This window comes from Oncorhynchus keta, chromosome 18 (assembly GCF_023373465.1).
Source record: "Oncorhynchus keta strain PuntledgeMale-10-30-2019 chromosome 18, Oket_V2, whole genome shotgun sequence".
In the NCBI taxonomy this organism is placed as follows: Eukaryota; Metazoa; Chordata; class Actinopteri; order Salmoniformes; family Salmonidae; genus Oncorhynchus; species Oncorhynchus keta.
This window is the reverse complement of record NC_068438.1, coordinates 34,698,196-34,719,343: the sequence shown is the minus strand read 5'-3', so window position 1 is coordinate 34,719,343 and position 21,148 is coordinate 34,698,196. Positions and strand designations below refer to the sequence as shown.

The 21,148-nt window shown below is 45.6% G+C and overlaps 1 protein-coding gene across 5 annotated transcripts in view; it reads left to right on the top strand.

Annotated features, from left to right (window-relative positions):
- The window catches only part of slc36a4 (solute carrier family 36 member 4), a 354,139-nt gene extending 335,286 nt beyond the window's left edge, over positions 1 to 18,853 (top strand). For 4 of the 5 annotated variants that reach the window (XM_052467980.1, XM_052467979.1, XM_052467978.1 and 1 more), the window contains exon 12: positions 17,052 to 18,853. In XM_052467980.1, the coding sequence (XP_052323940.1) occupies positions 17,052 to 17,419 (368 nt within the window). In that variant the 3' untranslated portion in view covers positions 17,420 to 18,853. The remainder of the gene's footprint in view (positions 1 to 17,051) is intronic. The other variant, XM_052467982.1, reaches the window with a different exon arrangement.
- The last annotated feature ends 2,295 nt before the right edge of the window (positions 18,854 to 21,148 follow it).

The window sequence follows — 21,148 nt, the reverse complement described above, 5'->3', positions numbered from 1 at the left end:
AGTCTGCTGTTCACCTTTCTCAAAACTTGTTGCACATTTCACACTACAAGAGCATTGCAGGTTTTGTGCCGATAAAATCAAACATGTTTGAAAATATCAGGATGTCTGGGACAGCTCAAGACGGGATCAGTAGCCCTCAGATTGCATCTCTGGCCCGCTCACATTATAGACGCGTTGGTGACGGCTGCGCACCGCGTGTGGATTGTGCAATATTTGACCATTATTATTTTCAAAATTCTTCAAGCTCTGTCAAATTGATTGTTGCTTTTTGCTAGACAACCATTTCCAGGTCTTGCCATAGATTTTCAAGCAGATTTAAGTCAAAACTCTAAATCGGCCACTCAGGAACATTCACTGTCTTCTTGGTAAGCAACAGTGCAGATTTGGCCTTGTGGTTCACTCTGCCCACAGTGAGTCCATTCAACTTATTATGTGACCTATTCAGCACATTTTCACTCCTGAACTTATTTCGACTTGACATAACAAAAGGGTTGAATACCTTTTGACGCAACACATTTCAGCTTCTCATTTATCATTCATTTGAAAACAACAACAACAACAAACAAACACATTTTTTATCACTTTTACATGTTGGTGTATTATGTGTAGGCCAGTGACCCAACATCTCAATTTAATAAGGAAATGTGGAAAAAGTCAAGGGGTGTGTGAAATTTCTGAAGACACTGTATGTACTTTGCATAATGTGAACACCATTGAAGGGTACAGCTGGTTCCATGGTGACCACTTTCCATTAGCACAGCTCTCACGTCGTCTCTACATCCTCCTCTGTGATTGGGGAATAGGCATTCTATTTTTAATTTTTAAATGCAGCGGATGATTTTTATCTTAAATGGGGGTTTTTTCTGCTCGTATCCTGTTGTGGTGGGGCGTTTCATCTAATAAGCATTCTATCTCCACTGTAATTAAGGGATTAGAGAGCACTGAGGCACAGGGTGAGAGTTTCACACACACACACACACACACACACACACACACACACACACACACACACACACACACACACACACACACACACACACACACACACACACACACACACACACACACACACACACACACACACACACACATGGGTGAATAGTTAGGACATTGGGGTCCTGATCAGGAAGGAAAACAAGTACACACACACCTTCAGAAAGTATGCACACCACTTCACTTTTTCCAAAATTGTTTATTACAGCTTAATAAAAAAAGTAGAACATTTTAGAGAAAAAAATGTAAAGCTAAAATGTCTTGAGTCAATAAGTATTCAACCACTTTCTTATGTCAAGCATAAATTAGCAAAAATGTGATCGCATAATAAGTTGCATGGACTCATTCGGTGTTCAATAGTAGTGGTTAACATGATTTTTGTATGACTGTTCCATCTCTGTACACCACACATACAATTATCTGTAATCTCCCCCAATCAGGTAGTGAAATTCAAGCATATATTCCACCACAAAGACCAGTGAGATTTTTCAATGTCTCACAAATAAGGGCATCAATTGGTAAAAAAGCAGACACCTTTGAGCATATTGAAGGTACTAATTACACTTTGGAGGGTGTATCAATACACACAGTCACTACAAAGAAATGGGGTCCTTCCTAACTCAGTTGCCCGGAAAGTAAGGAAACTGCTCAGGGATTTCACTGCTCAGGGAGTCCAATGGGGATTTTAATGGCTGTGATATGAGAACTGTGGATGGATCAACAGCATTGTAGTTACTCCACAATAGTAACTTAAATAACAGAGTGAAAAGAATTCACCTTTCAGCAGGACAATAACCTAAAACACAAGGCTAAACCTAGACTCGAGCTGCTCACTTCATGGTATTGTGTGTAGATGGCTGAGGGGGAAAAAAAGATTGAATCCAATTCAGGCATTGACATAACAAAATGTGCAATAGGTCAAACGCTATGAATAGTTTCTGAAGGCACTATACATATGTACATCCAACAGCTGGATCTCAGTGACTCATTGCTATCTGGATGTAGCATCAACAAGCCTGTCTGCCTCCTCTCCTTTTTACCTCCCGAAATACCTCTGTTTTTATTTTTATTTGTTTTTCCATTTCTCAAATTGATTATCTTTGTTTGTGTTTTCTCTAATAATCAAGTCTTCCACGGGGATATTAAATTATAGGTTGCGAACCAACTAGACGGGAAGGGATTGAGAAATTAAGCATAGGTAGTGATTATTTTTGTCAAAGTTATAGAGAGAAGTAGCTCTATAAACTCTCCTTCAAACTGTAGAGATGTGGCTCTGTAGAAACATGCCACTCACTGGCGTAAAGACTTTAGTTGGCCTCCCGAGTGGCACAGCAGTCTAAGGCACTGCATTTTTACTATTTTATAATAATAGTGAAGACATGAAATCATGTAGTAACCAAAAAAGTGTTAAACAAATCAAAATAGATTTTAGATTCTTCAAAGTCGCCACGCTTTGCCTTGATGACAGCTTTGCACAGTCTTGGCATTCTCTCAACCAGCTTCACCTGTAATGCTTTTCCAATAATCTTGAAGGAGTTCCCACATATGCTGAGCACTTGTTAGCTGTTTTTCCTTCACTCTGCGGTCCAACTCATCCCAAACCATCTCAATTGCGTTGAGGTCGGGTGATTTGTGGAGGCCAGGTCATCTGATGCAGCCCTCCATCACTCTCCTTCGTGGTCAAACAGCACTTATGTGTTTTGAGTCATTGTCATGTTGAAAAACAAATGATAGTCCCATTATCGCTGCAGAATGCTGTGGTAGCCATGCTGGTTAAGTGTGCCTTGAATTCTAAATAAATCAGTGACAGTGTCACCAGCAAAGCACTCCCACACCTCCTCCATGCTTCACAAGCGGAGATCATCCGTTCACCTGCTCTGCGTCTCACAAAGACAGGGTGGTTGGAACCAAAAATCTCAAATTTGGATTCATCAGACCAATGGACAGATTTCCACAGGTCTAATGTCTATTGCTCGTGTTTCTTGGCCCAAGCAAGTCTCTTCTTCTTATTTGTGTTCTTTAGTAGTGGTTTCTTTGCAGCAATTCGACCATGAAGGCCTGATTCATGCAGTCTCCTCTAAACAGTTGATGTTGAGATGTGTCTGTTACTTGAACTCTGTGAAGCATTTATTTGGGCTGTAATCTGAGGTGCAGTTAACTCTAATGAACTTATCCTCTGCAGCAGAGGTAACTCTGGGTCTTCATTTCCTGTAACAGTCCCGTGATAGTGAATTTCATCATAGCGCTTGATGGTTTTTGCAACTGCGCTTGAAGAAACTTGAATAGTTCTTGGAATTTTCCAGACTGACTGACCTTCATGTCTTAAGGTAATGATGGACTGTCATTTCTCTTTGCTTATTTGAGGTGTTCTTGCCATAATATGGACCTGTTCTTTTACCAAATAGAGATGTCTTCTGTATACCACCCCTGACAAGTCACAACACAACTGATTGGCTCAAATGCATTAAGAAGGAAAGAAATTACACAAATGAACTTTTAACAAGGCTCACCTGTTAATTGAAATGCATTCCAGGTGACGACCTCATGAAGCTGGTTGAGAGAATGCCTAGATTGTGCAAAGCTGTCATCAAGGCAAAGGGTGGCTACTTTGAATAATCTTTTTGGGGTACTACATGATTCCACATGAGTTATTTCATAGTTTTGACGTCTTCACTATTATTCTACAATGTAGAGAATAGTAAAAAATAAAGAATGAGTAGGTGTCCAAATTTTTGACTAGTACTGTGTGTGTATGTATATATATACATACACACACAGTACCAGTCAAAAAAAAAATAATAATATATATACTATAGTACAGTTCTAGAGAGGTATGACTCAGTGTTGTGTTCAGAAGGGATAGGAGAGGTAGGGAGCTCCCTACACAGCCATGAAATATGAATCTAGTTTTATTTAATCTATCTGTCATTCTCCTGCTCTCAGGTACAAATCTGTTCTTCTTCTCCTCTTTGTTGTCTCTCATTCTCTCCCTGAAGTCTTGACAGGTCCTGAAATGTGGGGCTCATATACAGATTTGGGTTTGAATTATCGTGCTTTTCTTCACCAAACATCTTCAAATCCTGATTGATTCACCCTGGATGTTGGATCAGGATTAGAAAACATGGCGACGTAATGTTCATTGCTTATCCCAAGCCACGTACACGCAGTGCAAATGTTAACAATTTTGCTTTCTGGGTTTTTCCAGTGCAGCTTAAATGTCAGGGAGTTACCACGCGCGCACCACACACACGCGGAGAGGACAGTTATCTGGCTGAAGTTTGAGTTTTGTAGACATCCTAGTAGTGTTCCTGCTTTGGCGGGAGACAAAAAGTAATTAGAGCTGAAATGCACTAAGGTGTTCTCTTTCTTTCGCTTTGTCTCTCTCTCTCCTCCTCTATTTGCCTTTTCACTCACTCTTTTTTTTTCTCTGTCCTTTCTTATCCCTACTTCAATATAATGTTCACTTGCTCTTTCTTTCCCTCTCCCCTCCTCTCTCTGCCTCCACCACTCAAACAAGGCAATATAATCCTCCCAGGCTTTAATGAGACATTTATTTATTTATTTTTATTTCACCTTTATTTAACCAGGTAGGCTAGTTGAGAACAAGTTCTCATTTGCAACTGCGACCTGGCCAAGATAAAGCAAAGCAGTGTGAACAGACAACACAGAGTTACACATGGAGTAAACAATTAACAAGTCAATAACACAGTAGAAAAAAAGAGAGTCTATATACATTGTGTGCAAAAGGCATGAGGAGGTAGGCAAATAATTACAATTTTGCGAATTAACACTGGAGTGATAAATGATCAGATGATCATGTACAGGTAGAGATACTGGTGTGCAAAAGAGCAGAAAAGTAAATAAATAAAAACAGTATGGGGATGAGGTAGGTAAAATTGGGTGGGCTATTTACCGATAGACTATGTACAGCTGCAGCGATCGGTTAGCTGCTCAGATAGCAGATGTTTGAAGTTGGTGAGGGAGATAAAAGTCTCCAACTTCAGCGATTTTTGCAATTCGTTCCAGTCACAGGCAGCAGAGAACTGGAACGAAAGGCGGCCAAATGAGGTGTTGGCTTTAGGGATGATCAGTGAGATAAACCTGCTGGAGTGCGTGCTACGGGTGGGTGTTGCCATCATGACCAGTGAACTGAGATAAGGCAGAGATTTACCTAGCATTGACTTATAGATGACCTGGAGCCAGTGGGTCTGGCGACGAATATGTAGCGAGGGCCAGCCGACTAGAGCATACAGGTCGCAGTGGTGGGTGGTATAAGGTGCTTTAGTGACAAAACGGATGGCACTGTGATAAACTGCATCCAGTTTGCTGAGTAGAGTGTTGGAAGCTATTTTGTAGATGACATCGCCGAAGTCGAGGATCGGTAGGATAGTCAGTTTTACTAGGGTAAGTTTGGCGGCGTGAGTGAAGGAGGCTTTGTTGCTGAATAGAAAGCCGACTCTAGATTTGATTTTCGATTGGAGATGTTTGATATGAGTCTGGAAGGAGAGTTTACAGTCTAGCCAGACACCTAGGTACTTATAGATGTCCACATATTCAAGGTCGGAACCATCCAGGGTGGTGATGCTAAAATGTTATTGCCATAATTTTGCTGGACCCCATAGCTGCTGACTTGGCAACAGCAAATGGGGATCCATAATAAATACAAATTATCCATAATGAAAAGCTGAAACACAGTGCTAATGATGGCCAGTGGGATGAAGGACAGTGGTAATGAAGGACAGTGGGATGAAGGACAGTGGTGATGAAGGATAGTGCTAATGAAGGACAGTGGTAATGAAGGACAGTGGGATGAAGGACAGTGGTGATGAAGGATAGTGCTAATGAAGGACAGTGGTAATGAAGGACAGTGGTAATGAAGGACAGTGGTGATGAAACACAGTGCTAATGAAGGACAGTGGTAATGAAGGATAGTGCTAATGAAGGACAGTTGTAATGAAGGACAGTGGTAATGAAGGACAGTGGTAATGAAGGACAGTGGTAATGATGGACAGTGGTAATGAAACACAGTGCTAATGAAGGACTGGTAATGATGGACAGTGGTGATGAAGGACAGTGGTAATGATGGACAGTGCTAATGAAGGACAGTGGTAATGAAAGACATTGGTAATGAAAGACAGTGGTAATGAAGGACAGTGGTAATGAAGGATAGTGGTAATGAAGGACAGTGGTAATGAAGGACAGTGGTAATGAAGGACAGTGGTAGTGAAGGACAGTGGTAATGAAGGACAGTGCTAATGAAGGACAGTGCTAATGAAGGACAGTGCTAATGATGGCCAGTGGGATGAAGGACAGTGGTAATGATGGACAGTGGTAATGATGGACAGTGGTAATGAAGGACAGTGGTAATGAAGGACAGTGGTAATGATGGACAGTGGTAATGAAGGACAGTGGTAATGAAGGACAGTGGTAATGATGGACAGTGGTAATGAAGGACAGTGGTAATGATGGCCAGTGGGATGAAGGACAGTGGTAATGATGGACAGTGCTAATGAAGGACAGTGCTAATGAAACACAGTGCTAATGATGGCCAGTGGGATGAAGGACAGTGGTAATGATGGACAGTGGTAATGAAGGACAGTGGTAATGATGGACAGTGGTAATGGAGGACAGTGGTAATGATGGACAGTGGTAATGAAGGACAGTGGTAATGAAGGACAGTGGTAATGAAGGACAGTGGTAGTGAAGGACAGTGCTGATGAAGGACAGTGCTAATGAAGGACAGTGCTAATGAAACACAGTGTTAATGATGGCCAGTGGTAATGATGGACAGTGGTAATGATGGACAGTGGTAATGAAGGACAGTGGTAATGATGGACAGTGGTAATGAAGGACAGTGGTAGTGAAGGACAGTGGTGATGAAGGACAGTGGTAATGATGGACAGTGGTAATGAAGGACAGTGGTAGTGAAGGACAGTGCTAATGAAGGACAGTGGTGATGAAGGACAGTGGTAATGAAGGACAGTGCTAATGAAGGACAGTGGTAGTGAAGGACAGTGCTAATGAAGGACAGTTCTAATGATGGACAGTGGTGATGAAGGACAGTGGTAATGATGGACAGTGGTAGTGAAGGACAGTGGTAGTGAAGGACAGTGCTAATGAAGGACAGTGGTGATGATGGACAGTGGTAATGAAGGACAGTTCTAATGAAGGACAGTGGTAGTGAAGGACAGTGCTAATGAAGGACAGTTCTAATGATGGACAGTGGTAATGAAGGACAGTGGTAGTGAAGGACAGTGCTAATGAAGGACAGTTCTAATGATGGACAGTGGTAATGAAGGACAGTGGTAATGATGGACAGTGGTAATGAAGGACAGTGGTGATGAAGGATAGTGCTAATGAAGGACAGTGGTAATGAAGGACAGTGGGATGAAGGACAGTGGTGATGAAGGATAGTGCTAATGAAGGACAGTGGTAATGAAGGACAGTGGTAATGAAGGACAGTGGTGATGAAACACAGTGCTAATGAAGGACAGTGGTAATGAAGGATAGTGCTAATGAAGGACAGTTGTAATGAAGGACAGTGGTAATGAAGGACAGTGGTAATGAAGGACAGTGGTAATGATGGACAGTGGTAATGAAACACAGTGCTAATGAAGGACTGGTAATGATGGACAGTGGTGATGAAGGACAGTGGTAATGATGGACAGTGCTAATGAAGGACAGTGGTAATGAAGGACAGTGGTAATGAAAGACATTGGTAATGAAAGACAGTGGTAATGAAGGACAGTGGTAATGAAGGATAGTGGTAATGAAGGACAGTGGTAATGAAGGACAGTGGTAATGAAGGACAGTGGTAGTGAAGGACAGTGGTAATGAAGGACAGTGCTAATGAAGGACAGTGCTAATGAAGGACAGTGCTAATGATGGCCAGTGGGATGAAGGACAGTGGTAATGATGGACAGTGGTAATGAAGGCAGTGGTAATGAAGGACAGTGGTAATGAAGGACAGTGGTAATGAAGGACAGTGGTAATGATGGACAGTGGTAATGAAGGACAGTGGTAATGATGGACAGTGGTAATGAAGGACAGTGGTAATGATGGCCAGTGGGATGAAGGACAGTGGTAATGATGGACAGTGCTAATGAAGGACAGTGCTAATGAAACACAGTGCTAATGATGGCCAGTGGGATGAAGGACAGTGGTAATGATGGACAGTGGTAATGAAGGACAGTGGTAATGATGGACAGTGGTAATGGAGGACAGTGGTAATGATGGACAGTGGTAATGAAGGACAGTGGTAATGAAGGACAGTGCTAATGAAACACAGTGTTAATGATGGCCAGTGGGATGAAGGACAGTGGTAATGATGGACAGTGGTAATGAAGGACAGTGGTAATGATGGACAGTGGTAATGAAGGACAGTGGTAGTGAAGGACAGTGGTAATGATGGACAGTGGTAATGAAGGACAGTGGTAGTGAAGGACAGTGCTAATGAAGGACAGTGGTGATGAAGGACAGTGGTAATGAAGGACAGTGCTAATGAAGGACAGTGGTAGTGAAGGACAGTGCTAATGAAGGACAGTTCTAATGATGGACAGTGGTGATGAAGGACAGTGGTAATGATGGACAGTGGTAATGAAGGACAGTGGTAGTGAAGGACAGTGCTAATGAAGGACAGTGGTGATGATGGACAGTGGTAGTGAAGGACAGTGCTAATGAAGGACAGTTCTAATGATGGACAGTGGTAATGAAGGACAGTGGTAGTGAAGGACAGTGCTAATGAAGGACAGTTCTAATGATGGACAGTGGTAATGAAGGACAGTGGTAATGATGGACAGTGGTAATGAAGGACAGTGGTAGTGAAGGACAGTGCTAATGAAGGACAGTTCTAATGATGGACAGTGGTAATGAAGGACAGTGGTAGTGAAGGACAGTGCTAATGAAGGACAGTTCTAATGATGGACAGTGGTGATGAAGGACAGTATACAGTGCTGGGATTGAGAGGTTGAATTTCCATTCAGTATTGGCACATGTTTAAAGTGGGCTGCTGTAGATGCAAGGGTTTGCATACAGAGTTGAAGGGGATTAGGCCTTGATCTTTATCATGCATGTTTGATGCAACTTCTGTCCAGAAGAGCAAGTTGTTAGTACGCTGAAATATGGATAAATGAAAAGCTTGGCCGTGACACCATGCTTTACTGTGAATGAGAAGGGATAGGGGAGAAGGGGGAAACGAGATGGAGTGAGAGATCATTAGAATGAGCGACGGAAGTGAATGAGAAGGGATAGGGGGGAAGGGGGAAACGAGATGGATTGAGAGATCATTAGAATGAGCGACGGAAGTGAATGAGAAGGGATAGGGGGGGAAGGGGGAAACGAGATGGATTGAGAGATCATTAGAATGAGGACAGTGAAGTGAATGAGAAGGGATAGGGGGAAGTGGGGAAACGAGATGGAGTGAAGAGATCATTAGAATGAGTAATGGAATGAATGAGAAGGGATAGGGGGAAGGGGGAAACGAGATGGAGTGAGAGATCATTAGAATGAGTAATGGAAGTGAATGAGAAGGGATAGGGGGTGGGAATGACGAGATGGAGTGAGAGATCATTAGAATGAGCGACGGAAGTGAATGAGAAGGGATAGTGGGGGGAAGGGGGAAACGAGATGGAGTGAGAGATCATTAGAATGAGCGACGGAAGTGAATGAGAAGGGATAGGGGGAAGGGGAAACGAGATGGATGAGAGATCATTAGAATGAATGAAGGAAGTGAATGAGAAGGGATAGGGGAAGGGGAAACGAGATGGATTGAGAGATCATTAGAATGAGCGTGGTGAAGTGAATGAGAAGGGTAGGGGGAAGGGGAAACGAGATGGATTGAGAGATCATTAGAATGAGGACAGTGGAAGTGAATGAGAAGGGATAGGGGGAAGTGGGGAAACGAGATGGATTGACAGATCATTAGAATGAGTAATGAAGGAAGTGAATGAGAAGGGATAGGGGGAATGGGGGAAACGAGATGGATTGAGAGATCATTAGAATGAGTAATGGAAGTGAATGAGAAGGGATAGGGAGAAGGGGGAAAGGAGATGGAGTGAAGATCATTAGAATGGAAGTGAATGAGAAGGGATAGGGGAGTGGGGAAACGAGATGGATTGAGATCATTAGAATGAGTAATGGAAGTGAATGAGAAGGGATAGGGGGAATGGGGGAAACGAGATGGATTGAGAGATCATTAGAATGAGCGACGGAAGTGAATGAGAAGGGATAGGGGGAATGGGGAACGAGATGGATTGAAGATCATTAGAATGAGCTGGGAATGAATGAGAGGGATAGGGGGAAGGGGGAAACAGATGGATTGAGAGATCATTAGAATGAGCTGACGGAAGTGAATGAGAAGGGATAGGGGGAAGGGAAAGGATGGATTGAGAGATCATTAGAATGAGCGACGGAAGTGAATGAGAAGGGATAGGGGGGGAAGGGGGAAACGAGATGGATTGAGAGATCATTAGAATGAGTAATGGAAGTGAATGAGAAGGGATAGGGGGGAAGGGGGAAACGAGATGGATTGAGAGATCATTAGAATGAGCGACGGAAGTGAATGAGAAGGGATAGGGGGGAAGGGGGAAACGAGATGGATTGAGAGATCATTAGAATGAGTAATGGAAGTGAATGAGAAGGGATAGGGGGGAAGGGGGAAACGAGATGGATTGAGAGATCATTAGAATGAGCGACGGAAGTGAATGAGAAGGGATAGGGGGAAGGGGGAAACGAGATGGATTGAGAGATCATTAGAATGAGCGACGGAAGTGAATGAGAAGGGATAGGGGGGAAGGGGGAAACGAGATGGATTGAGAGATCATTAGAATGAGTGATGGAAGTGAATGAGAAGGGATAGGGGGAAGGGGGAAACGAGATGGATTGAGAGATCATTAGAATGAGCGACGGAAGTGAATGAGAAGGGATAGGGGGGGAAGGGGGAAACGAGATGGATTGAGAGATCATTAGAATGAGTAATGGAAGTGAATGAGAAGGGATAGGGGGAAGGGGGAAACGAGATGGAGTGAGAGATCATTAGAATGAGTAATGGAAGTGAATGAGAAGGGATAGGGGGGGAAGGGGGAAACGAGATGGATTGAGAGATCATTAGAATGAGTGATGGAAGTGAATGAGAAGGGATAGGGGGAAGGGGGGAACGAGATGGATTGAGAGATCATTAGAATGAGTAATGGAAGTGAATGAGAAGGGATAGGGGGAAGGGGGAAACGAGATGGATTGAGAGATCATTAGAATGAGTAATGGAAGTGAATGAGAAGGGATAGGGGGAAGGGGGAAACGAGATGGATTGAGAGATCATTAGAATGAGTGATGGAAGTGAATGAGAAGGGATAGGGGGAAGGGGGAAACGAGATGGATTGAGAGATCATTAGAATGAGTGATGGAAGTGAATGAGAAGGGATAGGGGGAAGGGGAAACGAGATGGATTGAGAGATCATTAGAATGAGTAATGGAAGTGAATGAGAAGGGATAGGGGGAAGGGGGAAACGAGATGGATTGAGAGATCATTAGAATGAGCGACGGAAGTGAATGAGAAGGGATAGGGGGGAAGGGGGAAACGAGATGGAGTGAGAGATCATTAGAATGAGTGATGGAAGTGAATGAGAAGGGATAGGGGGAAGGGGAAACGAGATGGATTGAGAGATCATTAGAATGAGTGATGGAAGTGAATGAGAAGGGATAGGGGGAAGGGGGAAACGAGATGGATTGAGAGATCATTAGAATGAGTAATGGAAGTGAATGAGAAGGGATAGGGGGAAGGGGGAAACGAGATGGATTGAGAGATCATTAGAATGAGTAATGGAAGTGAATGAGAAGGGATAGGGGGAAGGGGGAAACGAGATGGATTGAGAGATCATTAGAATGAGTGAATGAGAAGGGATAGGGGGAAGTGAATGAGAAGGGATAGGGGGAAGGGGAAACGAGATAGGGGGAAGGGGGAAACGAGATGGATTGAGAGATCATTAGAATGAGTGATGGAAGTGAATGAGAAGGGATAGGGGGAAGGGGGAAACGAGATGGATTGAGAGATCATTAGAATGAGTGATGGAAGTGAATGAGAAGGGATAGGGGGAAGGGGGAAACGAGATGGATTGAGAGATCATTAGAATGAGTGACGGAAGTGAATGAGAAGGGATAGGGGGAGAAGGGGGAAACGAGATGGAGTGAGAGATCATTAGAATGAGCGACGGAAGTGAATGAGAAGGGATAGGGGGGGAAGGGGGAAACGAGATGGAGTGAGAGATCATTAGAATGAGCGACGGAAGTGAATGAAAGTATCAGAGAGTAAGAGATGTAAAGAAGGAGAGGATGATTTTGGGTTTAGCGGGAGAAATGAACATATCACAGGGGAAATGGGGCGAGGGGAAGAGAAGGAGGGAGGAGGGAAGTGTTGTAGAAGAGAGAGAGAGTTTAAAGGGTCGGAAGCATTACTCAATGAGATGGATGCGAAATGAAAGCTGGGACTGATTAGGAAAAGAGGATGGTGGGAGAGAAGGAGAGTGGGGCTTGATAGAATAGTGGCAGATTGGACAGAGCGGGTGATTGGATAAATCTGAAGAGGATGTAAGACATATAGTGGTAAAGCAGTGGTAAAGCAGTGGTAAAGCAGTGTAAAGCAGTGGTAAAGCAGTGGTAAAGCAGTGGTAAAGCCGTGTTAAAGCAGTGGTAAAGCAGTGGTAAAGCAGTGGTAAAGCCGTGTTAAAGCAGTTGTAAAGCAGTGGTAAAGCAGTGGTAAAGCAGTGTTAAAGCAGTGGTAAAGCAGTTGTAAAGCAGTGGTAAAGCAGTGGTAAAGCAGTGGTTAAGCAGTGGTAAAGCAGTGGTAAAGCAGTGTAAAGCAGTGGTAAAGCAGTGTTAAAGCAGTGGTAAAGCAGTGGTAAAGCAGTGGTAAAGCAGTGGTAAAGCAGTGGTAAAGCAGTTGTAAAGCAGTGGTAAAGCAGTGGTTAAGCAGTGGTAAAGCAGTGGTAAAGCCGTGTTAAAGCAGTGGTAAAGCAGTGTTAAAGCAGTGGTAAAGCAGTGTTAAAGCAGTGTTAAAGCAGTGGTAAAGCCGTGTTAAAGCAGTGGTAAAGCAGTGGTAAAGCAGTGGTAACTTGTGCATTGAAATGGGGTTGCTGTTTAAAACAAAAATAATCAGTGTCAGGAACCAGATAAAGTTATCAAGATTACAGTTCTTTCAGTATTAATTGAGACGTTTGCTGGGGTCTGACATATAATCTCACTGAAATGTTCCTCTCTCACATTTCAAGGACGGCCATCTTGAAAAACTTGGGCCCAAGTTAAAGGGACATGAGAATGTATCTTTCTGCTGTCTGCCTGCCTGCCTGCCTGCCTGCCTGCCTGCCTGCCTCCCTGCCTGCCTGCCTGCCTGCCTACCATACCCATCCCTACCTCCCTCCCTCCCTCCCTCCCTCTACCTACCATACCCATTCCTACCTCTCCTCCTCTCTCCCTGTCTCTGTCTTTTTCTCTACTGACCATACCCATTCCTACCTCTCCTCCTCTCTCTCTGTCTCTGTCTTTTTCTCTACCTACCATACCCATTCCTACCTCTCCTCCTCTCTCTCTGTCTCTGTCTTTTTCTCTACCTACCATACCCATTCCTACCTCTCCTCCTCTCTCTGTCTCTGTCTTTTTCTCTACCTACCATACCCATTCCTACCTCCCCTCCTCTCTCTCTGTCTCTGTCTTTTTCTCTATCTGCCATACCCATTCCTACCTCCCCTCCTCTCTCTCTGTCTCTGTCTTTTTCTCTACCTACCATACCCATTCCTACCTCCCCTCCTCTCTCTCTGTCTCTTTCACTCTGTCTTTTTCTCTATCTGCCATACCCATTCCTACCTTCCCCCCTCTCTCTCTCTGTCTCTGTCTTTTTCTCTACCTACCATACCCATTCCTACCTCCCCTCCTCTCTCTCTCTGTCTCTTTCACTCTGTCTTTTTCTCTATCTGCCATACCCATTCCTACCTTCCCTCCTCTCTCTCTCTGTCTCTCTCTCTCTGTCTTTTTCTCTATCTGCCATACCCATTCCTACCTCCCCTCCTCTCTCTCCATCTCTGTCTTTTTCTCTACCTGCCATACCCATTCCTACCTTCCCTCCTCTCTCTCTCTGTCTCTCTGTCTTTTTCACTATCTGCCATACCCATTCCTACCTCCCCTCCTCTCTCTCGCTTTCTCTCTGTCTTTTTCTCTACCTGCTATCCCCTCTTCCCTATCTCCCTTTATCCCCCGTTCCATCCCTCTCTCTGCCAACAAACACATCCCCTGCAGTGGGGGTCTGCCTGCCTGGGAGACTAAGAGAGATTACTGTCAGCGTGCTAACAGTAACACTAAGCCATGTTCACAGTTCCCTCCGTTACTCCCCTCCCCTTAACTGGTCCCTGGAAAAGTGAAATTAGGAGGCCAACTTAAAAGGGAAGTTTACATATTGAAGGTTTAGGGTAGTGTGGTCTGGGCCCAGTTTTTCAGTGTGTCTATGGGGGCCCCTAAGTGCCCAGAACTTTATATTGACCTCTGCTTTCATGTTGTGTGACTCATTGTTCCAGCTGGAAGGTGGTTTGCAGGCCTTGCATTATTGTTGATTGTTGGGATGGCCTATAGGCATAGGAGAGTTGGCATTCTCCACAATGGAAGTATATTGTATGGGACATGTTTGTGCTGTGATATGCATGTGTGGAAGATTGATTCATTTGTCTCTAGACATCTGTTTCCATGCTCTGTTTGATGACCTCTGCACTTCTCTCTCCTCCTCCCCCTACTCCATCCCTTTCCCTTCCTTTCCTTATCTCCTCTCTCACTTTACTTCCCCACTCTTTCCTCCCCCTCCCCTCTTTATTGCCACCCCTCTCTCGGCTTCCTTTATCACCTCTCTACTCCTCTCCCTGTCCACTCATCTCTACTCCTCTCCTCCTCTCTACTCCTCTCCCTGTCCCCTCCTCTCTACTCCTCTCCCTGTCCCCTCCTCTCTACTCCTCTCTACTCCTCTCCTCCTCTCTACTCCTCTCCCTGTCCCCTCCTCTCTACTCCTCTCTCCTCCTCTCTACTCCTCTCCCTGTCCCCTCCACTCCTCTCCCTGTCCACTCCACTCTACTCCTCTCCCTGTCCACTCATCTCTACTCCTCTCTACTCCTCTCCTCCTCTCTCCTCCTCTCCCTGTCCCCTCCTCTCTACTCCTCTCTACTCCTCTCCTCTCTACTCCTCTCCCTGTCCACTCCTCTCTACTCCTCTCCCTGTCCCCTCCTCTCTACTCCTCTCCCTGTCCCCTCCTCTCTACTCCTCTACTCCTCTACTCCTCTCCCTCTCTACTCCTCTCCCTGTCCCCTCCTCTCTACTCCTCTCCCTGTCCCCTCCTCTCTACTCCTCTCCCTGTCCCCTCCTCCTCTCTACTCCTCTCCTCCTCTCTACTCCTCTCTACTCCTCTCCTCCTCTCTACTCCTCTCCCTGTCCCCTCCTCTCTACTCCTCTCCCTGTCCCCTCCTCTCTACTCCTCTCCCTGTCCCCTCCTCTCTACTCCTCTACTCCTCTACTCCTCTCCCTGTCCCCTCCTCTCTACTCCTCTCCCTGTCCCCTCCTCTCTACTCCTCTCCCTTTCCCCTCCTCTCTACTCCTCTACTCCTCTCCCTTTCCCCTCCTCTCTACTCCTCTCCCTGTCCCCTCCTCTCTACTCCTCTCCCTGTCCCCTCCTCTACTCCTCTCCCTGTTCCCTCCTCTCTACTCCTCTCCCTGTCCCCTCCTCTCCTCCTCTACTCCTCTACTCCTCTCCCTGTCCCCTCCTCTCTACTCCTCTCCCTTTCCCCTCCCTCTCTACTCCTCTCCCTGTCCCCTCCTCTCTACTCCTCTCCCTGTCCCCTCCTCTCTACTCCTCTCCCCTCTCCCTGTCCCCTCCTCTCTACTCCTCTACTCTCTCCCTGTCCCCTCCTCTCTACTCCTCTCCCTGTCCCCTCCTCTCTACTCCTCTACTCCTCTCCCTGTCCCTCCTCTCTCTCCCCTCTCCCTGTCCCCTCCTCTCTACTCCTCTCCCTGTCCCCTCCTCTCTACTCCTCTACTCCTCTCCCTGTCCGCTCCTCTCTCTCTCTCCCCTCTCCCTGTCCCCTCCTCTCTACTCCTCTCCCCTCTCCCTGTCCCCTCCTCTCTACTCCTCTCCCTGTCCCCTCCTCTCTCTCTCCCCTCTCCCTGTCCCCTCCTCTCTACTCCTCTACTCCTCTCCCTGTCCCCTCCTCTCTACTCCTCTCCCTGTCCCCTCCTCTCTACTCCTCTACTCCTCTCCCTGTCCGCTCCTCTCTCTCTCTCTCCCCTCTCCCTGTCCCCTCCTCTCTACTCCTCTCCCTGTCCCCTCCTCTCTACTCCTCTACTCCTCTCCCTGTCCGCTCCCTCTCTCTCTCTCCCTCTCCCTGTCCCCTCCTCTCTACTCCTCTCCCCTCTCCCTGTCCCCTCCTCTCTACTCCTCTCCCTGTCCCCTCCTCTCTCTCTCTCCCCTCTCCTTGTCCCCTCCTCTCTACTCCTCTCCCTGTCCCCTCCTCTCTACTCCTCTCCCTGTCCCCTCCTCTCTACTCCTCTCCCTGTCCGCTCCCTCTCTCTCTCTCCCCTCTCCCTGTCCCCTCCTCTCTACTCCTCTCCCTGTCCCCTCCTCTCTACTCCTCTACTCCTCTCCCTGTCCGCTCCTCTCTCTCTCTCCCCTCTCCCTGTCCCCTCCCTCTCTCCTCTCCCTCTCCCTGTCCCCTCCTCTCTACTCCTCTCCCTGTCCCCTCCTCTCTCTCTCTCTCCCCTCTCCCTGTCCCTCCTCTCTACTCCTCTCCCTGTCCCCTCCTCTCTCCTCTCCCTGTCCCCTCCCTCTCTCCTCTCTCCTCTCCCTGTCCCTCCCTCTCTCTCTCCCCTCTCCCTGTCCCCTCCTCTCTACTCCTCTCCCCTCTCCCTGTCCCCTTCTCTCTCCTCTCCCTGTCCCCTCCTCTCTACTCCTCTACTCCTCTCCCTGTCCCCTCTACTCCTCTCCCTGTCCCCTCCTCTCTACTCCTCTACTCCTCTCCCTGTCCGCTCCTCTCTCTCTCCAGTCTCCTTTGCTGTGCTGATCCCTCGTCTGGACCTGGTCATCTCCCTGGTGGGTGCCGTGTCCAGCAGTGCCCTGGCCCTGGTCTTCCCCCCCCTGGTGGAGCTCATCACCTTCTCAGACCGACCGCTGAAGCCAGCCATGTTAGTCAAGGACCTTGTCATCGCTGTGGTGGGCTTCATAGGGTTCCTGGCTGGGACCTATGTCACCCTGGCCGAGATTGTCTCCCCAGAAGAGCCTCCGGAGGTCATCAGGGAGGCAGCTCAGAACCTGACTGTTGCTGCTGCTACTGCTGTGGCTGGGGCCTTGGGGTTGTCTGAGGAGCTAGGTGGGAACTGGACCACACCTACTGCTGCTGTGACCTTGGGATGACCTTAAAATGACCTGTAGTCATAGCTCCTAGGGCAGCAGGAGATTAAATGACGAGCAGACAATGTGTTCACTTACAGATTGTTTTTCATATGGTTGCTGGATCCTTGTTTTGTCAAATCTATAGAAAATGAAATGGACAGCATAGTCCCTGAGCATAGTCCCTGACAACGATCTGACAGGAATGCTCGAGTGTCCTTCCGCACAGTGTAGTCATTGGAACATGAAAAAGTAGAACCAAACACACATCTTAGAAACATAGGAAAGACACTGTACTGTACACAGCCCTAACCACATAGAACCCTTTCATATGGATGTAATGGACTGCGCAGACATAAGAACAACATTTGTGGCACACACACAAGCGTAAACATCCCCAGCTAGCTTATCCCACTCATCACCAGTTCAGCACGTTGCCCCGCAGTGATCAGAGTTCTCTCTCCATCTCCAGCTGAGCAGTGTGACATTTCCACTGTCTAATCTCTATCAGAGGGGAACATCTCATCAAAAACCAATTCATGAATGTATGATGTAGCAGGGAAACAAGAGTCCTTCTATATGCAGGTCCCACAGAACATCATCTGAAACCAGATTCTCCTTCTTGTATTGTTGGTGATTCAGTAACCTCTGATATGGTTTTTCAACCCTAGGGGAGTGGGGCCTGTAGCCGCTATCAATTCTTATGATAAATGTTCCCCCCTAGCTGCTCGACTCCCTTCGGGCTGCCGCGCAGATGAAATATCAGCCCACGCAGAGAAGCACGAGATTGAACTCAACTTTCTACAGTATTCCTCTTTAGTTAACACCATCAACGTTTCACACTACTGTGGGAATTTTGCTCGAATCAACGCAATATTAGCCACTTTCAATGTAACATACCGAAACAAAACGAGCTATGCAAGATGTAGTATGCAAAACTAACTGTGCAAGAGATTTTCTTTTAGGCAGAGCGCATTGGAATAGGATTCTATAGAATTGACATGAATAACTCAGGCCCATACGCTACACAGACCGGTGCACCATAACCAATCAGAGCTGCAGAAGGCCTATATGCAAATAGCTATTGCCATATATGGATCTGTGCCATTCAGTTTGAACTGGACAGCATGAGCGGTATTGAGTAGATGTTTTTGTTTTGAGATCAAAGCGAGAACTGCATGTAGCCACCTTTGCACATTTGTTCATATTCTTTGCTGGTTAACGAGTTATTAGCACATTTTTAGTCAACAATCAGGGAGTGGTTGCTTCCTACATGAACACAAAATGCATTTCTGGTCATCTTTGAAAAGCAAGTCAAGTAAATAGCTTTTTTTTGTCTTAAAGGGGAAGTGTTGTATTTTGAGACGGTTTTGAATACGCTAAATAACCAGTAGGCAGAGGTTAGCATCATTTGTCTGATTCTCTGTAATAGTGGTATGGGAATAATAATCAATTGTATTTTGTAAAGTGGTTTCTTGCATCAAACAACACAACCTTTTCAGTCATCTCGCATGTTTAAAAAAAAAAGTCTCATGCAATGTACATTGAACACCACACATTGGCTGTGACTAGGCTGAATGAAAGAACAGCTATTTCCATGTTAAAATGTTATGGGATGCATTTTTCTCCATTGTTTTGATGGTAGGCCACTCTGGTAGACCTTCAGTAGGATCAAATAGCCACTGTAGCCTACTTGGCCACTGTTAAAAGTGTAACTTAAAGCGGGTACAGCTTCAGTGTTCACAATAAACTTGCGCCGGAAATTGCACAGAATTTTCACAATGTTCAAGTTTGCACTCAGCAGACCTGAAATTTGCTCAGTGTTGGAAGGGAACATTGATTATGATCGACAACAACCTTTCAGATCTGCTGTTACGATCCTCAATTCTGGCTTCAACTTTGACTCATCTGCCCTGGGCTCTTTGTGTACCTCCGACCCAATCTTCTGGCTACCCAAGTGAAAACACAGGTGAAAACGAAGCAGGAGAGCGTGCGTCCTGGTGAGACTCAGGCGACGGGAAAACCGGCCTTGCAGCTTTGTCTTCTGGTTTAGTGTCTGTAGGAGCTATACAGATAGGAACACTATCGAAAACCAAGAGACTCGGAGCCTTGCCCCTTCATTCCCTGCCCCATTTTCTAGACTTTTTTTTTGACTCCCCAAGGTCGAGCTCTACAGACACGTAGGAATAACATTAATATACCCTTTTACAGGCACATACACTTTCTCATAGACAAATCAATCAAGGCTCTTTCATATGTACATTGTGAAGTTTAGATAACATTATAGATGCCTGCTGTTGGCAACTAAGATGTGTTTTTGGCGACCTGTCTACTGGGGCTATATTTAACCATGACTCAACCAAGACTCAATTATCAAAGACCTTCCAGGCTGCTCCCTGTGGCAGTATCTTCCAACACAGCAATATGATGTATATATATTTATAGATATAGGAGAAAACAATGTTTAACACTGAAATGTCTGTCTGTTCAATAATGATACAGTAGAACTCAGCGATGTCAGGAAGGAAGCCTTAACTGATGAGAGGGAACCCACTGGGCAAAAACTGCTTAAATCAATGTAGTTTCCATGTCATTTCAACAACAACAATGCAATGTGAATGTTGATGTTGAACTGACATCTGTGCCCAGTGGGAAGGCTGTGATTGGCTTCCTCTATGAGATTGACAATGAAAAGACCCACATCATTCCATATCCATTGGTTTGTTAGTATGTTTACCGGAGTGAGTGGTTGGTTCTGTCAGTGTATCACATGATCACTATCTCCTCTATTCCATTTCACTGCCTCTCAACCGACCATTCTACATGATCATGTCATAGCTTTAGGTGTCCAATTTGTCCCTCAGGATTTTCTAAAGTCGTCAATGGTAATGATATTGTTCCGTCCATTTAATCAGTAATCAGTACAGGTCATATGCAGCGTCCGCACACTAGTGAATTTATGGTGCAATAAAGTAACTACTACCTGGTAATAACTCAACCTCCGCTCCCTATTACCGTCCGACGACCTCTGTCCGACGCTGCTACGTTATAAAACCTTTAATGCTCAAGTCTTCATTATATCTCATTTGTTGCTCTGCCGTTCAACCTAAGTGTTAGTGTCAGACGGTGTTAAGCAACGTCACAGGGCTCCAACAGTCTTTTCCACACAACACCAACGTCACAGGGCTCCAACAGTCTTTTCCACACAACACCAACGTCACAGGGCTCCAACAGTCTTTTCCACACAACACCAACGTCACTCAAGACACGCTCAATAACACTCTTGGTTTGTTCTGAGGGTGTCCTCCAGCGAGTTCCCCAATTAAACCAACATAATCCTAGCTGATCGGTGATGATGGCCGTTAGATGGTACGCTAACACTTCAAGCTAACTTCTAAAAGAACATCATCCGCTCCTCTCACAGGTACCATGCACCAATATGTATTAATGACTTGTTTTGCACATTCATCGTATTTCGTCTTACATGGATGAGTTCCTCACCACCACTGCCGAATCCCGCCTAGACGTTCTAAAATGATTTCCTTTGTTGTGCCTTAAAGACATCAATTTATCCCTGTTCTGTTCGTGGAGAAACCTTTTCAGTTGGAGCAAAGTGGAGGATGACAAATAAAAGTCTCTCTCGCTGCATATTGATAACCAATGAGGAGTAGGAGTGTAAGGGTTGACAACAGACTACAGTTTTTACCACATCTTCCAAATATATTTCTATTATAAAGTTTCCTTCTGACAAAA